This window comes from Plectropomus leopardus, chromosome 16, assembly GCF_008729295.1.
Source record: "Plectropomus leopardus isolate mb chromosome 16, YSFRI_Pleo_2.0, whole genome shotgun sequence".
NCBI lineage: Eukaryota > Metazoa > Chordata > Actinopteri > Perciformes > Serranidae > Plectropomus > Plectropomus leopardus.
The window spans coordinates 23,841,350-23,861,927 of NC_056478.1; the positions used below are offsets into that span (position 1 = coordinate 23,841,350).

The window sequence follows — 20,578 nt, forward strand, 5'->3', positions numbered from 1 at the left end:
TATGTACCTTCATCCTCATGTCCCGGCCATGTTTCTCCAATTCCTTTCTCATCTCCTGAGCTCCCAGTCGAGCGGCATTCAGTACCAGATGCTTCCATTCGATCGGCTGAAAGACGTGTGGGTCGTGAGGCACATACAGGCCGATCTTTACCTGGGAAAAGTTGTGGTTAAAATTTAACAAATCTTTACTGATTCTGCTACTCTACCACCTCCAGAACACATCTCCATCCTCTCAGTCCTCCACCCCTTTTCTTACCTTCTTCAGTGTGTGCTGGTATCTCTTGTAGGAGCTCTCGAACTCGGCCACCAGTTCCCCTAGCGTGCGGTGTGTCAGTGGTTTGTCCATCAGGTCCTGACGACGGCTCATGCCAAGTGACCCATAGCGGCCGTTGCAGTAGACACCCAGCACAACATGGTGGAAGCAGTGTCCCGAAAACTGGGTCTTAAAGCTGATGGGGAAACGCTCCAGAGATGTCAGCCCATTTGTCAGGTAGCTGGTCAACACACCGGAGTTAAGGAAGGTTTCTGGAGGGTCTTATTCTTCTTGGTGCCATACGTAGAGTTTTATTATGCGATTTATTGGATGAACTAATCTAAATGCACTCTGACTGCATCATCGGAGCTGCACATTTGACGACAGACCTGAAATAAAAAACAACATTTGAGCACAAACCCGAGAGAGTAAGTGAAAGTGTATTTGTTTGGATTTGTCTCAGCAGAGGCAGCACAGCAGCTTGAGTCATGTGAAATTAGATGCAGTCTGACTCTCAGAAGGCCAGTACTATGAAAATGCCACGGGGTAAACAATGGCTCTGTGAGTGCCAAAGTTAGTGCAGCTCTACGTCTGACTGAATTTGAAAAGAAAAACAAAGACGGAGAGATGGATGAGTTATCTGGTGCCATCAGAAACCCGAGGAGAGAATGACTCATGTTCAGGGTATGTGTGTGATTAACTTTGCAACTCTCTGGGATGTAAAGAGAGATTTTCTGCATCTCTTGACCTTTGACCTCCTTATTCTTTTCTCTTTACCCTCCCCAAAGTTTCCACCTCTCATTCTTTCTCTACTCTTCTTTAAATGATGCCAGTTGTAATTTACATTATATGCATATGTGTATAGATTTTTTTCTGAACATTTTCAAGATTTTAACATAAGCTTTAAGGTTAAACAGAGGAAACTTTAAGGAGTTTTGTCAAACAATTGATGACAAACAACGTAACGTAACACAGAACTGATATGGAAACATTTAACTAATCAGAAAGCTAAAAATTCTTCGGAAATGGAAAAAACATTTGTAAAAATTTCTGTGATTTCACATTTTGTGCTCATTTCCCCCCAAAACTGGTCTACAAATGATAACTGAATGAGATCTATATTTAGTCAGCCCTCATGCTGTGGACTGCACAGCTTCACAGAGTTCAACACTGACAGGAATCCAACTGCAGCAATCTGTGCAATCACACACAAGCACACACAAGCACACACAAGCACACACACACACACACACACCGATCTGGGCTCTATCTTTTTCGACCAGAATCCCACCATCTGCTCTGTTCTGTCCACGAGGCCTGTCATTGGCCAGTGTGCCTGCCCTTCACCTCAGCAGCCTTGATGCCACAGCACTGCTGTGTTTTCATTAAATATTCACTAAGGGCCATCAACACAACTAGACCACTGATCTACACATACATACCAATGTGTATCAGCACAACTGATGTGTGTCGCAATTCTGTAGATAAGCCCACAGAATTAAAGCAGAACACAAGAGACCTGAAGAAGGTAGACTGGACTACTGTGTAGCGAAGCAACAAAACCTGCCCTTAAGCAAGACACTGAATACCCTTCTGCGTAGCCGTTGCCAGTTTCTAAATGATGTGCCCTGTTAAAGGTCTAAATCTCCACACATCATCACCTCAGCAGCACAGAAGATCTATACAACCAGCACAGTTTCAAGGTGAACACCCAAGATTAGTGTCACCAATTCAATAGCTGATCAAATGTTTCTACTTCTGTTAGAGTTATGACCTTGAATAATTGAATAAGGAATGTTTTTGCAACATTATGATGTCACAATAAAGTTGACCTTTGACATTTTGAATCTAACATGTCATCACTTTGTAAATATACCTTATTAGACATCTGTGTGAAATTTTTGTCATAATTGGCGCATGAATTCTTGAGTTACGGCCCAAAACATTTTGTAAGTTGTCAGTGAACTTTGACTTCCAAATTCTGATGAGTTTATTCTTGAGTCCAAGTGGACATTTGTGCCAAATGTGAAGAAATTGTCAGAAGTATTCTTGAGATTTCACATTCACAAGAATGTGATGGATGTAAGGTCATTACATCCATCACATTCTTGTGAATGTGAAATCTCAAGACCTTGGGGGACCTTGACCTTTGACCATAAATCCTAATCAGTTTGTCTTTGACTCAAAGTTAGCATTTGTGCCAAAAAATAACAGTTAAAATGTTCTTGAGATCTTCTAGTTATTATTATACTCCTATTCATCTCAGTAACAGAAACATGAAGACTGCACACTGATTTTGTAGATGCAAATGATGCCCTGCCCTGTTCCTCTCTAATTATTGACAGACTGGCTTTAATACTCTCTTACATTTCAAATACTAGAATTTACTGTTTAATGTCTGAGAGGCAGAGGTAAGTGAGAAACCGTATCTATGGATATATTACAGAGCTAATCAGGTGGTTTTCAAAGTCACTCTTTCACTTCCCTTTTTCCATCCCCATATCACTGCCACCCCCCCATTCCTTTCTCCTCTCTCGAGTTTTGCTCCTCTTTTCCGTCGTTGCTACATTTCAAAGCAGCAAGATTCCAGATAAGAAAATACTGGAAAAGGCATAATCCTCTTTATTTGTGGTGCCTTTTTACCTAGAGCCATGAGCTTTCCACATCTTAATCATAAGCAAACTCCAGTTTTCCGAGTTTCTTCAGTAGCACTTTGGGGATTGGTCTTGAAATATGGTCAAAAGTATGTGGATGCAGGGTGTCCTGTGGATCAGTGGATAAAGCAGGCACCCCATGTATGAAGGCAGTGTCTTTGCTGCAGCAGCATTGCTTCCATTGATTCCAGCTCATGGTCCTTTGCTGCATGTCATCCCCTCTTTCTACCCCTTTCATGCTATAATCTTCTGTCCTATCTAATAAAAGGCAAAAATGCCAAAAAAATAACCTTTAAAACAAAAAAAGTATGTGAACACAAGTTTGGGCTGTTCTTATAGCTTGTGTTAGGCCTCCTAGTTCCAATTAAGGAACAGCTGCAGAAAAACAATTATATTTTAGATAATAAATAGTGAGCTGGCCTACACAGTTACCTGATCTCAACCCCATCCAAGACCTTTGAGAACTGGAACAAAACAGACCTTATAACCCAACATTTGTAGCCAACCTGACTAACATTGTTGTGGTTGAATGGCAAATTCCACTGTTTGGGAATTGGAGATTCAGCAATCATATATGGGTGTAACGTTCATGTGTTCACATACTTTGGCCATGTTGTCTATCTAAAATTTGCTAGAAATAAGTCTGTACTCTAATTATTATTCAACTCTAGGCTGCTTTGTACACTAGCCTTGTTCTGCAGAACACTGCTCGGTGATGGGTGATACAATGAGACACAAAGTCAAACACACACATCGTGAACACACAAACCCACACAAAGAGCTGGTGTGACCCAAGATAAACCTCGAATATCCTGGAGAGAATTCAGATCACTGTTAACAGGAAAGGAAAGGAACCAGCGGCAGAGGACAGACCCGAGCCAGACAAGTAGACAGACAGCTCCAACTGCCGAAAGCGACAACAGCTGCTATTCATCCCTCTTTCCCCGTTGCTTTTTTCGTTCTAAGCTGTCTGTCTTTTCTTAACACTGTCACACTCTTGATTAATGACAACAGTGATTTTAGTACTAGATATATCCATTATTTAGAACCAGGATTCCCACACATTTTCATGGACAAAATCTGAAGAAGTTTCTGTTTTTTTCTTGCTCCACTTGCCTGGCGATTTTTAAACATATTAGATTCAAACTTCATTTCAGCGAGCTGGCACACATGAAGGGAGCGATGAGATGCGTAGAAAAAACGAAGAAACAATGATGGTACACAAAAAGTTGGTAAACATCTACGCACATTAGAGCTACGTTACATCGACAGCGTCATAAACTACGTTTTTCATAAGGTTACATAACAACAATTTCATAACCCAAAATTCCAAGACTTTTCCAATGTTTTTTTTTTTTTTTTTTATATTTTTTTGGGGCCTTATCAGTGCCTTTATTTTATAGGACAAATAGACTGTGAAAGGGAGAGAGAGAGGGGATGATGTGCAGCAAAGGACTGAAGCTGGTCTTGAACCCATGACTGCTGCAATGAGGACACAGCTTTTGTATATGGGGTGCCAGCTCTACCAACTAAGCCACCAGACACCCCCTCTTCCAAGGCTGTTTTAAGGATTTTTAATCCTTTGAAATCTAGATAGACATTGATTTTCTTGTGCTGCGTTCAGATGCCTTCCACAGATGTTGTGAGCGCTCAGCAAATTGGTTTGATTTCTTTTGAAATCATGGAAAAAAAGGTACCAAGCACCTGGCAAGAAATATCCTGCAAATTTCAAGAATTTAGCAGTTTTAGAAAATTATATTTAAAACAAGTTAAGGAAAATGTGGAGAAAACTATATTTGTAATTATCATAATTATATATTTAGAAATATGTTACAAAATAATTACTTTTGACGCACCTTTTCAGGTCATTTACTTGCTTGTTATTGTTTTTTAGAACTTTCCTTTTTATTTCTTATGTTCAGGTAATTTTCTTGTACTTTTTACAAATTAGTTGCAAGTTTGGGGTAATTTTTTCTTGTAAGTTGCTCATTGCCTTCTTCCTATTTTTGAAAGAAATCAAACCATTTTTAAAGGTAATCAAACCAATCTACACTGGTTTCAAAGGGTTAAAAAATTCAATGACTTTTCAAACAAATCTCAGTTATTTTTACTTATTCCATGACCTTTTCTTTTAGACCTGGAAAACGTGATTTTTCCTGGTTTTTCATGACCGTAGGAACCTTGTAGAACATTATTTGTTTAGGTGAATGAGTAGAAAAGGGCTAACAACATATTGTGACTTAAAATCATATTGGAAGAGATAGTTTTTTTTCCAGTTTTCCTTTCCTACAGACAGCAGAGATGAGATTTTTCACAGCATTTCATAAGTGATGGCATGTTTCTGGACATTTTAAACTGACTCTGGGGCCCAGAGAGGACTATGCAAACATTGAGTAACTGACAGTCAATAGGTTAGGGTGGTGTCACATTATCTTGACAATACCTGGTATTTAAACAGGGTGTGTCCTTCCCTGTCATCAGGGTTTCAAATGTTGATCATTGCTTGCTATAAGCATGCAAGGCCTCATAGCTCAGTGGTTAGAGCACTGGTCTTGTAAACCAGGGGTCGCGAGTTCAATTCTTGCTGGGGCCTGACAGCTTTTAAGACGAATGACCTCGGGACCTGGTGAAAGGTGACACTGCACAGACACACACTGTCTCTTGCTAATATGTAGATGACAGTGTGTGGCTCATGAAAGGGCACAAAGCAGCAGAAAATCACAGTTAATAGTTTGACTCCTCACTTCATTCTTTTTCTCACTCCCTCTGACTCACATGTCTTTTTCCTTCTCCTTTATATAATTTTTCCATCGAGCCCTTGCCACTTTCTCCACATCCCTCCCTCTCTCCTCCTTTCATCTAGAGGCTAAAGCCAGTCTCAATTAAAGTCACTGTCAGCTGCCACCCTGACAGCCACAGGAGAGAAAAGCCAATGTGAAACTAGCACATGTGAAACTGGACCATCCATTCATGGAAACACTGAGAAATCTCTCAGTGGTTTTGGCTGACATGCCAAAACCATCAGATATCTGTTGCACCAAACTGTCCACACTACATACCACATATCAGCTACTTTACATCCTGCAATGTGGGTGATTATATTTGGACAGAGCCTAGAAATTGCACTTGAAAGCTAATTCGAGCACTATTTTGTTGCAGCGGTACAACATGGGTGTTTTTTCTTTCTTTTTCAAACTTAACTATGATATATTGTGAGGTCCAGACCTTTGATTCAGTCCACCCCAGTAACTTGACTGATTTATAAGCCATATCATCCAGCTCTACTTCATATCAAGACATAATCATTAAAAGCAACTAGTGATTTGATAAATGTGTCTTTGTTCTCGAATGAGATCATCAGCATTTGTCCTCAAGTGAATACTCAGACACAATTTCTCATTTCAAACCGTATATTACCAAACAACCAAATGTCGAAGCTGTTGCAAAAATTACAGACGGCTGCTTTAATACTTTAGCTCTGCCGGATGATACTAAGCTTATGAATTGTGTGTGTATGTGTATGGTGGTGGGGGGTTAAACTTTGAAGAGGGCTTGTTGCCAAGCAACACCGTTCAGTAAGAGCTGGAAAGGGTGACGCTGGTGGGGAGGCATTAGGACATTAGAGCAACATGTCTCATTGATTTCACCCACAGATAACAAAATAACCTCTTGGCCTGGTGAAAAGGAAAGGATACATTCCCAAGATGACGGCTTCGAGGCATTTGATTGGCAAAGACTCTCTGATCATCTCTCTTGCTGTCTCCATTAACCTGGAGGAGGAGATGGATGAGGAGGAGAAGGAGAAGAGGAAGGGGAAGGAAGAGGACAAGTGGTAAGAGGAGGAGCAGAGCACAGGCAGAGGGAAAGAGGAGCAGCAGGGGGGAGGAGAGAGAGAAGAGCAGGGAGACGATGAATAGGAGGGGAAGAAGAGAAAAACAAGGGACGAGTTGACATTATCAGGTTATAAGAACAAGAGGTAAATAACAATACTGCTGCATGTCCTTTCACTTACCCACACAGCGGACGACTCTTCTTGATTTCAAAGAATTGGGTTCCTGTGTGGTTGTATCTGGTAGTAAAGTTAGGGACAGCAGTAGTTTTGTATTGACTGACATGCTCCTGAAGTTGGTGTCACACTGATTCCTAAATAAGTCAAAGTCTATGGAAATGTCAAATGTGGTGAGAGACAGACAGACTAAATTCACCTGACAGGTGTAGCACTCATCATGCCATCAGCTGTCATGGCAACGTGTGTTGCAACACACTTGTGTTTGTGTTAAAGGATACTGCAGAGCCTTCATGTAGTTCTGGATGGCCACCAGCCAATCTGGGACCGACATGGACGGTTTGAAGGTCGGGACTGAGGGAACGGGATGCTGCAGAGAGAGAGAAAGAGAGAGAGAGATTATTATCTCAAGCAGAATGCACATGTGGTAACGTTCAGAGCCCCAAAACCACCTCCCGCCATCTTTAAAAATCTGCCTTCGCAATGTCCCATGACTGATTACAGCACATACAGCTGGCAGCCTTTTAAGCCTGATTTTCGCAAGTAAAAATGAGCATTTAATTATCATAATCAACCTTAGCTGTAAATGCATTATGCTAACAAAACTAGTGTTTAAGTCTTTAAGGTTTAGACAGAAAACCAGTAGATATCTACTTGTAGTATTTAATAAATCTTTAAAAATTAAAATTTTCAGGACGTAATTTTTTGAAGAAATGTAGAACAATTTCTCCGTTAAATGCTTATCTTGTCAGGATGGAAAAGCCTCTGAACAACATTTAGATAGCAAGACCATATAGTTATTCACTGCCACTGCCACGAGCAGTAATTGTGGTGGCAATGGTAATTAAAGCCAGTCAGTTTGTCAGTCATTTTCTGTAACTGCTTGTCCTTGTAAGGGTGGCAGGGGGCTGGAGCCAATCCCAGCTGACTGTGGGACCTCAGAAAGAACCCATATAGACATGGGGAGAACATGCAAACTCCGTACAGAAGGGCCTCCGAACTGGGTTTCAAACTAGGGACCCTCTTGTTGTGAGGCAACAGTGCTAACCACAACGCCACCGTGCCACATGGTAATTAAAGCATTCAGTGCAAATAAAGATGTATTTGTATTAGACAGCTGATATTTTGCAGCCACAGACAATAATAAGATAAAGAGACGGATGACAGGTGACAATGTCTCTACCCCAGAATGTTGAGGTTATGTGGGGTTCACTAACTTGGACCGCTGGGCTGACAGAAGCCTGTAGAGAGAAACCACACTGCTGTTTCTAAAGACATTTCACCTCAACAAGAACCATTTCAGAGAAGAAACCGAGGTCACAGATGTGGCTTCATGGAAGGACCATGACCACACCACAAGAGATTGAATCAGACAAAACACAAAACGACACTTCCTCTGACACACAAGCAGCCTGTGTGCTGTGTGTGTACAGGAAGGGTGAACTATAGCAGCAGCCCTATCATTTCCTGTGGGTTTTTTTTGCTGCACTGTTTATTTAAAGCATGAAAAGAGCACTGGGGAGGAAAACAACATGATGAAATGGAGGGTGAGCTCTGATACATGGTAGAATTTTTTCAGAAAAAAAAATACTGAGGTCCTAGTACATAGCTGGTGGACATGAGATCTACAAGAGTATATTTATATAAAACAGGTGTCAAACCTGGTAAAATTTGCAAAACATTAAAACACACTGGATATCTATGAACTCAGAATTACCACCTTGCACTTGTATGCCTTTGCAAACGTGCCAAGTTGCAGTCACAGTTTACATCCATGTCTGTCGAGACTCATATGTAGCCAAATATGGATGTTGTTGCGAGGAAAATACTATTTCAAAACCCTGGATGTTGACACACACACACACCCCACTCCCCAACAGCACATTAGAATACTTTAATGTCCACACGTTAGATAAAATACTGTATCTTCAATTTTATTTTAAAAAATGTAAACAACAAGTTGGCTTAAAACACAGACATAAAAATAATCCAAGAATAAACAGAAATGGCACTTCAAAATAAAAGCTCTGTACTGAAAATTTGCTGTACTCCAAAAAAAAACAAAAGTTTTTTTTTTTTTTACAAACTTGGCACATTCACGATTCACTTGCAGTCCATTTAGAACAGACCCGCAACCCACTTTTGGACCGCAACGCATCAGTTGGGAACTATTGATCTAGACAATATACACAGTTGGGTACCTAAGATTAGTGTCACCAACTCAGTATCTGACCAAATGTCTCCCCTTCTGTCTCTGAGCTATGATAATGATTAATAGCCACATGGGTGTTTTTGCATAACATTATGATGTCACAGCAAAGTTGACCTTTGACCTTTTGGATATAAAATATAAGCACGTTATCATTTTATCCAATCACATTTGTATGAAATATTGTCATAATTAGCTATGAATTCTTGAGTAATAGCAGGACCCTGACCTTTGACTCTGGACCAAAACAATTTGAATGAGTTCATTCGTCCAGGTGGACGTTTGTGGCAAATTAGACTAAATTAGATTAGATTAAACTTCCATCAAGGCTTTCTAGAGATATATCACATTCACAACAATAAGACAGATGCAAGGTCACAGAGACCTTGACCTTTGTCCACCAAAATATAGACCATAAAGTTTATGGTTGAGTCCAAGTGGATTTTTGTGCTAAAGTTGTAGAAATTCCCTTGATGTGTGTTTGAAATATCACAATCACATGAATGAGACATATGAGGTCAAAGTGACCTTGACCTTTGATTTATGACCACCAAAATCTAATAAGTTTATCCTTGAGTCCAAGTGGACTTTTGTGATAAATTTAGGAAATTACAACTCAAGGCATTCTTGACATTTTGGGTTCACAGGAACGGGATGGATTGACAACCTGAAAACATAATGCCTCTAGCCACGGCTATCACTTGTGCGAAGGCATAAAAACATGTTTCGTAAGGTCACAGTGACCTCGACTTTTGACCACCCAAATTAATCGGTTGATTCTTGAGTCCAAGTGGAGGTTTATAATAAATTTGAGAGTTCCCTCAAGGCCTTCTTGGGACACCACCTTCACGAGAATGAGCTGAACGAGGCTGTAGTGACCTTGACATTTGCCCACCAAAATCTAATCAGTTCATTGCTGAGTCCAAGTGGAGATTTGTGCCAAAATTTGAAGAAATTACCTTTAGCCATTTTGGAGATATCGGGTTCACAAAAATGGGACTGAAGGATGAACAAACAACTTGAAATCATAATACCTCCAGACATGGCTGTCACTGTCACATGGAGGTATAAAAACATACCCAATTCCATATCTTTTTAATGCCAGGGATATTCAAAACTCACAATGAGAACCATACATGGGTTGTCATGGGCAATCAGCCATTCATAACATTAGTACATCAGACCATCAACAAGTTACTCAGCTAATAAAGCAGTTATCTAGCCACTTAACCACTCACGTATTAATACATTAGATTAGCCTTCCAACCAGACAAAAGACCAACCAGTCAACCTGTCAGTCACTCACTGAGTGAGTAAAACAACTAGTCAGGCCAGTATGCAGTCATTCAGTCCATAAACCAGTCTGCCGGCAAGCCAAGACCAGTAAATAGCAGGTTTTACTGCCACATAATCTCCCATGTAGTAAAATCCTCATGAAGGCGTAACACACTGGCTGCATCAGCTGGCACACACACTGTAAAGCTTCTTTCTGCTGGGTCAGGGAGTGAGATGACTGGTGATCCCTCACTTTTATCATCCTCTCCTCGCTTCACTCCGCCATCATATTCTGTGCAAAACTTCTGCACAAAAAGCATGAATTTCAATGCAGTGAGATGAAGTTACAGATTCGGTCACTAAAAACAGCCATTGTGCATGCTGACTGGATTCACAGTTTGTTAAATATTTACAACACAACCACCTTAGAAAAAAGGTCAAAATACAGAATGACAAATGGCAGTATTTTAGCTGTCCACAACCCCAAAAAACTGCTGAGAGTAGGGATGCATGATAATATCGGCACGTCATCTGTATAAGCAGATATTGGCTTTCAAATGAAATATCGGAATCTGCCAACATGCTGAATTCTGGCAATATGAGAAACCCTTTTTTTCCTTTTTATATTCAGAGTGATCAAGTAAAAAACATCAGGTAAACAACAGAGCACAAGTCAAAAAACAACATATCTGGAAGATATACAAGTATGTATGAAGAATGTAAATGACAATAATCAAACAAACAGATAAATAGACAATAAAATAATAAAATAAATGAAAAAACATAAAAATAGAGATAAACCAGAATACAGGCATACAGATAAGGGGGTATATTCAGTCAGTGGGTTCAGGGAAGAACGCTGGATAATTTTCTAAAAAGTGGATATTTCGTTATCAGTATCAGTTATGGACCAAATTAGTTGCTATATATTGGCATATCAGATAATGGCAAAAAAATAAAATAACGTGACCGTGGTTGAGAGCAGCTCAGGTAAAACGTAAGCAATATGCCTTATGAAATTTAATATTGTGTGACTATGTGTGTACTTCCAGAAAAGTTAGTACTCTTAACAGTAGTTGAACATTTACAAAGCCTACATCACCCTGACACAATAGGCTGCTAAATAAAGAGTCAGAGTTGATTGTCACGCTTCCTCTCCATTTTGGCGTTTAGCTGGGAAAGCATCACTTCATAGTCCCAGTTTAGACTGGTATATATCTGGCTCTGCTTCCCTTCCTGTTTTCTCCCTCTACCCTCTTCGCTAATCTTCTCCTATCCTTCTCTTCTTCCTCCTCTCCCCTTTCCCCTTCAGAGTTATTTCAAATCCTCCTTTATGTTTTCTCCTTTCTTTTCGCTCTCATTTCTCCTCTGCCTTTCTGTCACACCCCTTCCTTCTCCATCCTCTCATCTCACCCTGACTTGGTAATTCTTCCTTCTAATCACATCCATCCCATTTTTCCCCAGCTCTACTTGTTTTTCTCCCAGCAGCTCCCCACTCCAAAACCAGGAGGTCAGCTGGCAACCTGACCCTCCCAGAGACAGAAACCAGAGGGACTGTAACCAGAGACAGAGAGACATGAAGACAGAGCAGAGGGTGAGAAAAGACGGATGTGTTACAGTACTGCTTATGACCTTCCTGGTTTTTGAATTTTGAATTGTTTGACGCAAATGGGGGATGGAGAGTAGAGGGTGGTCGGAAAGAGAAAAACAAAAGGTCAACGAGAATAAGCAGAATATAACATAATCAACATAAGGGTGGAGGAGAATATATGTAAAATATATGTTGATTAACTTTTATGATTGCCAATCCATGTACAAATTAACTTTAAAAAGGTTAGTTTAGATTTTTTTAAGTGGATAGTACATTACATGTAGTGAATGGTGGTCACCACACCCCTAGTTTGGGAAAACAGACTGGAATCTGACATGGTAGCTAAGCAATCTACTGACGTGGACAGGGTAAGCAACAAAACATAGTTTAGCCTCCTAAAAAATGTCCCACCTAAAACAATATCAGTTTAAGTGTACACTATATTACGTACATTTTCTTTTCTGTACCTTGCTGTCAGAAATTGATTTCCAATGGGAAAATGAAGCCGATATATAACTCTTCAAAGCCAGACTGCATTGAGAAAAGCGGTGATTTGACACTGCTAAACAAGAGCTGCTGTCTACTGCTGCCTCAAACAGTTATACTGCATTCCCACTGCAATTAGCAGGTGCACAGGGGTTTTTTAAACCCAGGTAAACATGCTAAATGACTGTATTCCCACTGCCACGCCTTTCTGTCAGCTGCCATGTGCGTGTATGTTGTCTTGTTGGTTTGTCCGTGCGACGTCACAGACAGGCAGTAGGACCAGTAAACAGCAGACAGCAGATCACTTTTTAGCACTTTCTTGTCGTTATTTATCTCTTAAGTCCCCCCTGGAGCTGAAATTACCATGTTCTACTGCAGAGTCATTTGCCCTGGGTGTGAATGCTAATTGTATGCATTCCCATTGCATTAAAAAGCCAGATATTGGCTGGTTTTTGTGCAGTGGGGATGAGGCTTTAGTTTGTCTATGTTACTTTTTGACTTTGGCATTTGGTTACTTTTTGATTCAAAAAATAACACAGACTAACTGACCAATCAGCAGTGGTAGACAAGCAACTCCCTCGTTCAGCAAGCTCAAATGTTTGTTTTTCTCAGTGGAGTCTGGTGGCTTTGACAACAGCACAGATGGGGAACTGAAGCTATTAACTAATCTAATGGTAAGGTAAATCGGTGAAAATGCTCTCATAGCATACACTGTATACTTGTTAAGTGGGAATTTGTTTAGATGGTTGAAATTCACTTTGCTGCTGACTCCCATCCACAGCAGTAGATTGCTTAGCTTCCATGTCGGACTCCAGCCTGCTTCTCTAAACTGGGGCGTGCCGACTAACATCTACTGCATAAAATACACTGACTACGGATACATACTCCATACAACCCCACTTCAAGAAATCCAACGATCCCTTTAAATACAACTCAATGACAAAACGTGCAGGAGAAAGTCCAACTAAGAGCTTTGGACAGCCTTTGAAATAAAATGTAATTTCGTATTTATTTAGGCATTTTTACAGTTCACTAGACATCTTTGTTATTGTTTTGCTTAAGTATCATCAGGGTATCAAAGTACCAGCTATGAGTACCACTGACATAAAGAGATACTACAGACAGCAGCACCCTCTATTACCTTTGAAGCACTTTTTTTCTGTGTATTAAAAATGGAAACAAACAAACAAGACGAAAAGAGACAGATCATATTTCCTGCTGTTAAAATATCTTAAGAGCAGGACACCCGAGGAATGTCTTTCTCTCTCTTTATGCATGTGTCTGTGTGTGTGTGTGTGTGTGTGTGTGTGTGTGTGTGTGTGTGTGTGTGTGTGTTGTAAGAGACAGCTAAGAAACAAATGATTAAGCAACATCTCGACATGAGACTGCCTTATTTCCTGCAGTCATCCTTTTAATTTGGTTGCATAAAAGTGATGGCTGCCCTTTAACGAGGACTTATACCACTTCAGTACGGATAGCAGCATTAAGCTGCGGCTTGTATTTACAGCGAGGCTACAGTAATAACACCAGAGACCACCTTCTAAAAGATTAATTGCTGTAGTCTGTAATTCTTTGCGTCAGACAGCATCTGCCTAAAGAAATCCATGTTAGCAGGCATCCATACATATCGAGAGGTCAAATCCAAAACATACTACAAAATGACACAGGCCTCTGGAACCATGTATTTACAAGATTTCAGCCAATGTCAGCCCTCCTGACTTACTGTGAACCCTGAGTTGTGTAACATCATCGGTCATATTTAGTAAAATATCCCATATACCCAGCTGTTTTCTTGTTACTGTATCTACTGTCTGAATCTCCTGTTGCAAATGCTAAAACTGTCCAGTTTAAATGTAATCCATTAACCCCATCCAAGATAAAATCCTATTGTCACAGTTTGGACAAAAACATTTTAATCCACAACAATGGAACTACAATGGATTATGGAAATGAAAAGGCTTTGGTGAGAACATCTACTTCACTGGTGGTTTTAGTTTCTGCTCCTCTACAGTGACCATAATGTTAAGATGGACTGGACACACAACTGTCGATAACAACACCCTCATGGTTAATTAATTATAAATCTGTCCAGTTATGTTTACGGGTCATACCAATATCTTTCATTTCAAATGAAAACATTCAGCCAGTAACAAGCGAAAGGATTGGAAAGTGAACAATGGCAAATTGTAAGGTTTTTGAATGGTTTAGTGTTTTTAGTTTTGCCTACAGAGATTTGGCAGAGATCTTTGCTCAGACGAGTTCTCGCCAGTTTTGGTTCCCATTAAAAGTCCTGTAGGTCATCCAGTTGGTATCCAGAGATTATCCACTACCCAGATTGTATTAGAGGGATTATTTGGTCTCTGTGCCAAGACTTCTATTCCGTTAATGAGGACAAGGAGAGTGGCAGCATGGACTTAGGGTCACTGGCAATAACACAGATGTACACTGTGTTAAGTCTACCTGAGCGTACCACATGTTTGCATCTCGAAAGCAACCTACAGAGCCTATTTGTACTTTCTGATTTGTAGGGTTGTACCCAACACAGAATTATGTCAGTCAGATCAGATTCAGCAAATAAATACAAATATTCCACGATTCATTCTGTTTTTCCATAGAAACTTTTATATTTTGAACAGGGCTCAGCAGGAAAGGGTGACAGTGGCATTCATGTGTTAGTAAACAAGCTAATGGCGCTGATGACAGACTGCAAATGTGCAACAGAATTTTTTGCAGATGCTAGATATCAGACAAAAGCCAGAGACTGTGTCCTATTGAGTTGCTATGAGCTGCAAATTCACCGCTTCTAAGCAAAAGAGAGAAGATAATGTTATTTCTGAGCTTTGCTGTCTTTCCCCCAAACTGACCTGATAGCTTACTATTTCAAATACAAAGTTTTCATCACCATTTGTCTCATTTGTTGGTGGTAACGCTAAAAATGTCTGTCATTTACTTTTTTATTATTTACTATGGTTATTATTATGGTTAACCGTTACACACAGCAGCTGTAATAAAAGTCACAATAACAAAAAATCCAACACCAGAAACAAACACTCACCTAAAAAAAATACTACACATAAATTAAAAGTCTCTCTTTGTACTACCAATAATTAAGTTATTCTTCTTCTCCCTCTGTTCAACCTTCCCTCATCAAGAGGCACAGTCAACCTTTCTGGGCCAGTGTATCAGCGTCTGTATCTGTGGTAACCATCTGCTTTCACACCATTTACTTAGACACACACACACCAGAGTCAGGTTGCATATCAACAATACAACAATACTGCAACGTAAACCAACAGACACCTTAGGTGCATGCATACAGCACCTATATTGTTAACAGCAGTGCCCTAGCAAAGAAACAAGGATGCTAACAAAGTGATGAAAGCAAAACAAATGTGTAATATGTTGAACATAGTCAAGTTTAATTTGATGAGAAACAGGTTTTGTAAAATCCCAGAGAACTTAAAAATATTTTCCTAATTGAAAGGTTTCCAAGAGGCTTGAAGTTGGCTCAAACGTCACAGTGATATTCATGAACAACTGATGCGTTACATGGCTAATGCTTTCTGTAAACAAAACAAGACAAGTGGTGCATGTATGTGCATTCTGTACAGTTTTCCGACATTGGCGTGTTTATTTGTGCACACACACGTCCTCCTGTCGTCCTTCTGTCCACAACAACAGTATGGGATTTTGGCACTGCCAGCCAACCAGGTCACTAATGACCACATGGCCAATTAGTAGAACTAAGCAACAACCAGCCTGAAACACAACAAGCATTCATCCACATCACTGACAGGAAAAGTATGAGGAGAATCTGGGCTGAGGGGCCTCGGGAGCAGCAGACAAAGATGTGCATGATGCGCGTGAGGATGTCTGGGGTTTGTTTTTTTTTTTCAGCCTGTAGAACCAGTTGCAGATATTTTTGTCTTTTATACTGACACACAAAGAATGCTGCTCAATAAAGAAGAAAATGACCACAGGAAAGACAGTGCTACTACCATTACTACTATCACTAAATAGGGATGAAACTTAGCTATTCCTGATCCCAGAGCTTAAGGTGAAATGTCTTGTTTTGTCCAATCAACAATCCAAAACCTTAAACAAATTTAGTTCACATAAATACATGTCCATATAGGCTAAAGCAGGTGAAATTAACAAATCGTCAACCATAATTTATCAAGCCTTGAATATTATGCAACAATCTTCCTTTGATTAAAGCTGATTGTTGGCTGTTTTAAGTTGTAAGTTACGATAAATGATGTAAAGAACATCATTTTTTCATTGAAATTCTGTATAAGGTAGTCAGGGGTCAGAGGTGAGGATCAGCTGTTAAGCAGCAAATCTCCCCTGAAACTGTTTGGCTTGTAATGTCTCAATGACACTCAAGTACGGCATGGAAGTACAACAATTGGGGTTTGATCTGTTATTTACCAAAAACTTTTACAGTTTCAGTACAGTTTCACTTTCTAACCTGTGTGTCTGCATCGTAAATTGAGTGAGACAGGAGTCACAATGAGTCTCACACAGTCGAAAAAACAGCAATAACATCACTTGACAGGTAGGGGACCCCAATCTAGGGCACTTGTTGTCATGGTAATGTGATGCAATCCTGTGTGTGATTATGGGTGTACACCTGAGAGTGTGTGTATTCGTGAAACAGAGTGTGAAAACAGGTTGACATTAACACCTAGGTGTGAACAGACACATTTCCACACAGACTGCCAATATGCTCCGCATGGACTTGGAGACGCATAACCTGAAGGCCTGACTCATATCACAATCCTAATTTCCTCACTGACGTCAGAATAATATGCACACCAGGAGACATGAGAACATCTGGGTCCGGGGGTAGAAATATGATAAGATGTAATTTGTTTGCAGGTGCAAACAAATAAATGCAGATTAGTAGATTGATCCATCAGTTGAGAGCAGTAACAATTAGTCCGTAAATCAATTTATCAACTAATTATTTAACTCTGCTAGTTCTGGTTTTGCAGCCATGACAATTTGACACTTTTCTCTGCTTCATATCTTTATAAACTGAATATTTTAGTTAAGGATAAACCAACATTGTGCTGCTAATATCAAGTATGTGTGTTAAGGAAGAAGGCTTGCAATTGGGAAAATCAGAGAGCCCACCATCTCACAACATTGTAGCGTTGAGACCTGCCAACATGTATACTGAATTCACACCTCACAATGAAAGCCTTTCCCATCATTAAGTTAGAGTCTACTCTTTAGACAGCCTAACAACTTGAGCAGCTCATCCATCCTGGCTTGTCACAGCAAAGCACAGCAGGACTGGTCACACTATTAAGTGCAGGGACTTTGGATTCCTTCATAGTAAAACAGCCACAGGGAACCCCAGAGGGTCCCATGATGAGGAAACCTTTCAGAGAAGCTATTAACACAGAATGCACGTCAAAGGATCTCTCATGTATTGCTGCTGTGTGAACACCTCAAATGTCCACTTATGTTGATTTATCATGTCTTAACTTGCATCGAATGATCCATAACTGAAATAATCATTCAACACTAATAAGGAAAATCGAAACCATGCCACATATATCCAATAGCCTCTTTTCATTTCTATTGAGAACGAGATATGCTAACCACAGACAAAGTTCATAAACAAAGATGAGCATAAGTGTAAACATTGCATATGAACCAAGAAGGGTATAAGGGAACTATTCAGTACATTTATGAGAGGTTTCCATATATTTCTTTTTTTTAACCCATTGCCCATCTTTGTAGCAATGTTTTTGGTAGAAATTTAGTCCATTTTAAGTTGAAATATTGTGTGTTTTTTCATCTACTTCAAAAACTGCAGTTGCAGTTACCTTGGGAAGGTATGCAGCATTTCGTATCCTGTCCACCATCTCCTGACCCTCAGGGTGCACAGCAGCCACATGGGACCACATCCTCTCCCACGTTACACTCTCGATGGGAAAACCTGTCCTGTTCACATAAAAAAGAACCCCTCCATCCTTCTCCTCTTCTTCCCCAGGGGACCGAGGGCTGTTATTAGGGGGGGAGGTGGAGGACTCCTCCTGGGTGCTGCAGCGGAGGAGGCAGTGCGAGCTGGTGCTCTTGGACCGGCCATGCCTGCTCAGCTTGGCCGGGGTGGTGGCCGTCCGGCTTGGGGAGTTGGGTCCGGTCATTGATCGCAGGAGGACCAGGAGTTGGAGGAAAAGTTAGGGAAAGTAATCCTCCTCTAGCTACAAGAGCTTGGTCTTGTATGTCAGCGGTCGACAGCACATGTTGATCATCCACAGCAAACCTGGCAAATAAAGGAAAAACTTTAACTTTACTGGAACACATCTTGCAACCTGAAATTAGGCTTGCAATGCAAAAATGGAAAAAGAGAAATGCACTTGTTGGTATGGATCTACAGAACAGGTGAATTTCTACACTGCAAAGATTAGTTAAAAAAATCTTTAAGGTACTGTGTTGTTTTTATAAGGTGCAAACAATATCCCTGCCTTTCCTATTTTGGAAGAGGAATGATGGTGCAACAGTAGAGTATGAAGCATTGTCAACATGACAAATCCCTATAAGGGAAGAAATACCCCCCACCCCCCAAATGTAGCAACACGGGACTAAGACTGATTTTTTTTGTCTTCATAAAAATCTTACAATAGGTGAAAAATGACATAAAGATGACAACAAAATTAGACGTGGAAGAAGAATATCATGTTGTAATTTCGTACATTAGATGGACAAAATCCTTCGTAACATGAATAAATTCAATAATGACAAACAGAGACCATAATTTGTAAAAATACTCGATGAAGTACAAACATTTTACTATAAAATCAACAAGCAAAATGCGAACACAGTAGAAATAACGTTACCATTCATAACCAATGTCTCTATACACCCAGTTACTGAGTATTAAAGACATGCTACTTTCTTTTCAGAAGTACCACAGCCTATATTACACTGACAGCATGTAAAAAATTAAAGCAATAACTTGTTGGAGAACTAAACTGTCTTCAAAACTCACTAGTTAGCACAACAATCACAAGCTAACACCGAAATCAGGGATTTTTCTTTCATGTGCATCCGCTGAAATATACCAACCGTTACTAATTCAAACATACCGTGTTTTCCACCGGGGCTCTGATTTTAGAGAAAAGACAGGCCTCGCAGTTTAAAAGGCATTTGACTCGAAAAAAACACAGTGACACGAGGTAGGTCCCATTCATACGCAGGCGGCGTTGTCCACTCCAAGATGTAAAGTCTTGTTTTGGTCCGAGGCTTTGTAACTTCACCCCTTCTTGTATGTGTCAAGTTAGCAAGACCCAACAACCGCTGGGCTGGGAAGAAGATACATTTCCCCTTTAAAGTAAAAGCAGTACGTTTTGTTATGTCGTTTATTTGTAGAAAATACCACGAGTTGTTGCAGCAAACTCATAAATCCAATGACCTCTTCGTTTGTGACAGGTTTAAGCGTGTTAAAAAAGTTCTATCTTAAAAATTCAACGAAACTGATCCTGTTTTCTTTGGAGCTTTTTTATTTTGAAAACGTCAGCCGGAAACCCCTCTCCTTTGCTAGCTAGCTAAAAACAATCCTCACAACACTGCGGGGGCCGTTGCCTCCCGCCCCCCCAGTCCGGGAAAATAACCTCCTCTGTGCATTCCTCCCCGTCAGCAGCCTGCACGGCGCCTCGGTATCAACTACCTTCCCAGAAAATCCGGCTTCATGTTGATTAAAAAGGCATCCTCAGTCCCTTACATGATTAAATCATAAGGGCTAAAACGGACATACAAGCTACCTGCCGTGCTCCCTGTATCCCTGCGTTGCTCGTATCCCCGGCAGCTACCAACGTTCAGCGGCTTCTCATTGGGCGAGCCAACAAAGAGGGGCGGGGATAAGAGTTCGCGCTACCATATTTGGGAATGACGGCTCTTTCTGATTGGTCAATTTTGACAGACGAGGCGTCAACAAGTGATATATCGGCAACAAATGGGATTTTCTGGCTCTTGGTGCAACTGTTGATTTTGCACATTTTGTGCATTTTCAGGCGCTTCACCTTTCTCAGAATAGAAGAGAGTACAATAAAATACATACGCGGGCAAGATAATAGTAATCTTACTGTAT

The 20,578-nt window shown here is 40.4% G+C and overlaps 1 protein-coding gene and 1 non-coding gene across 2 annotated transcripts in view; one reads left to right on the forward strand and one right to left on the reverse strand.

Moving 5' to 3' along the window:
- The window catches only part of vash2 (vasohibin 2), a 59,955-nt gene extending 39,684 nt beyond the window's left edge, over nt 1-20,271 (reverse strand). Inside the window, exons 1-7 of the mRNA XM_042504087.1 lie at nt 19,578-20,271; nt 18,315-18,754; nt 7,195-7,283; nt 6,920-6,976; nt 6,603-6,677; nt 257-494; nt 8-151 (exon numbers count right to left, since the gene is read on the reverse strand). Of these exons, the coding sequence (XP_042360021.1) occupies nt 8-151; nt 257-494; nt 6,603-6,677; nt 6,920-6,976; nt 7,195-7,283; nt 18,315-18,635 (924 nt within the window). The 5' untranslated portion in view covers nt 18,636-18,754; nt 19,578-20,271. The remainder of the gene's footprint in view (nt 1-7; nt 152-256; nt 495-6,602; nt 6,678-6,919; nt 6,977-7,194; nt 7,284-18,314; nt 18,755-19,577) is intronic.
- trnat-ugu lies at nt 5,428-5,500 on the forward strand. The gene has a single exon. It is a non-coding gene; the product is annotated as a tRNA-Thr (tRNA).
- Nucleotides 20,272-20,578: the final 307 nt, after the last annotated feature.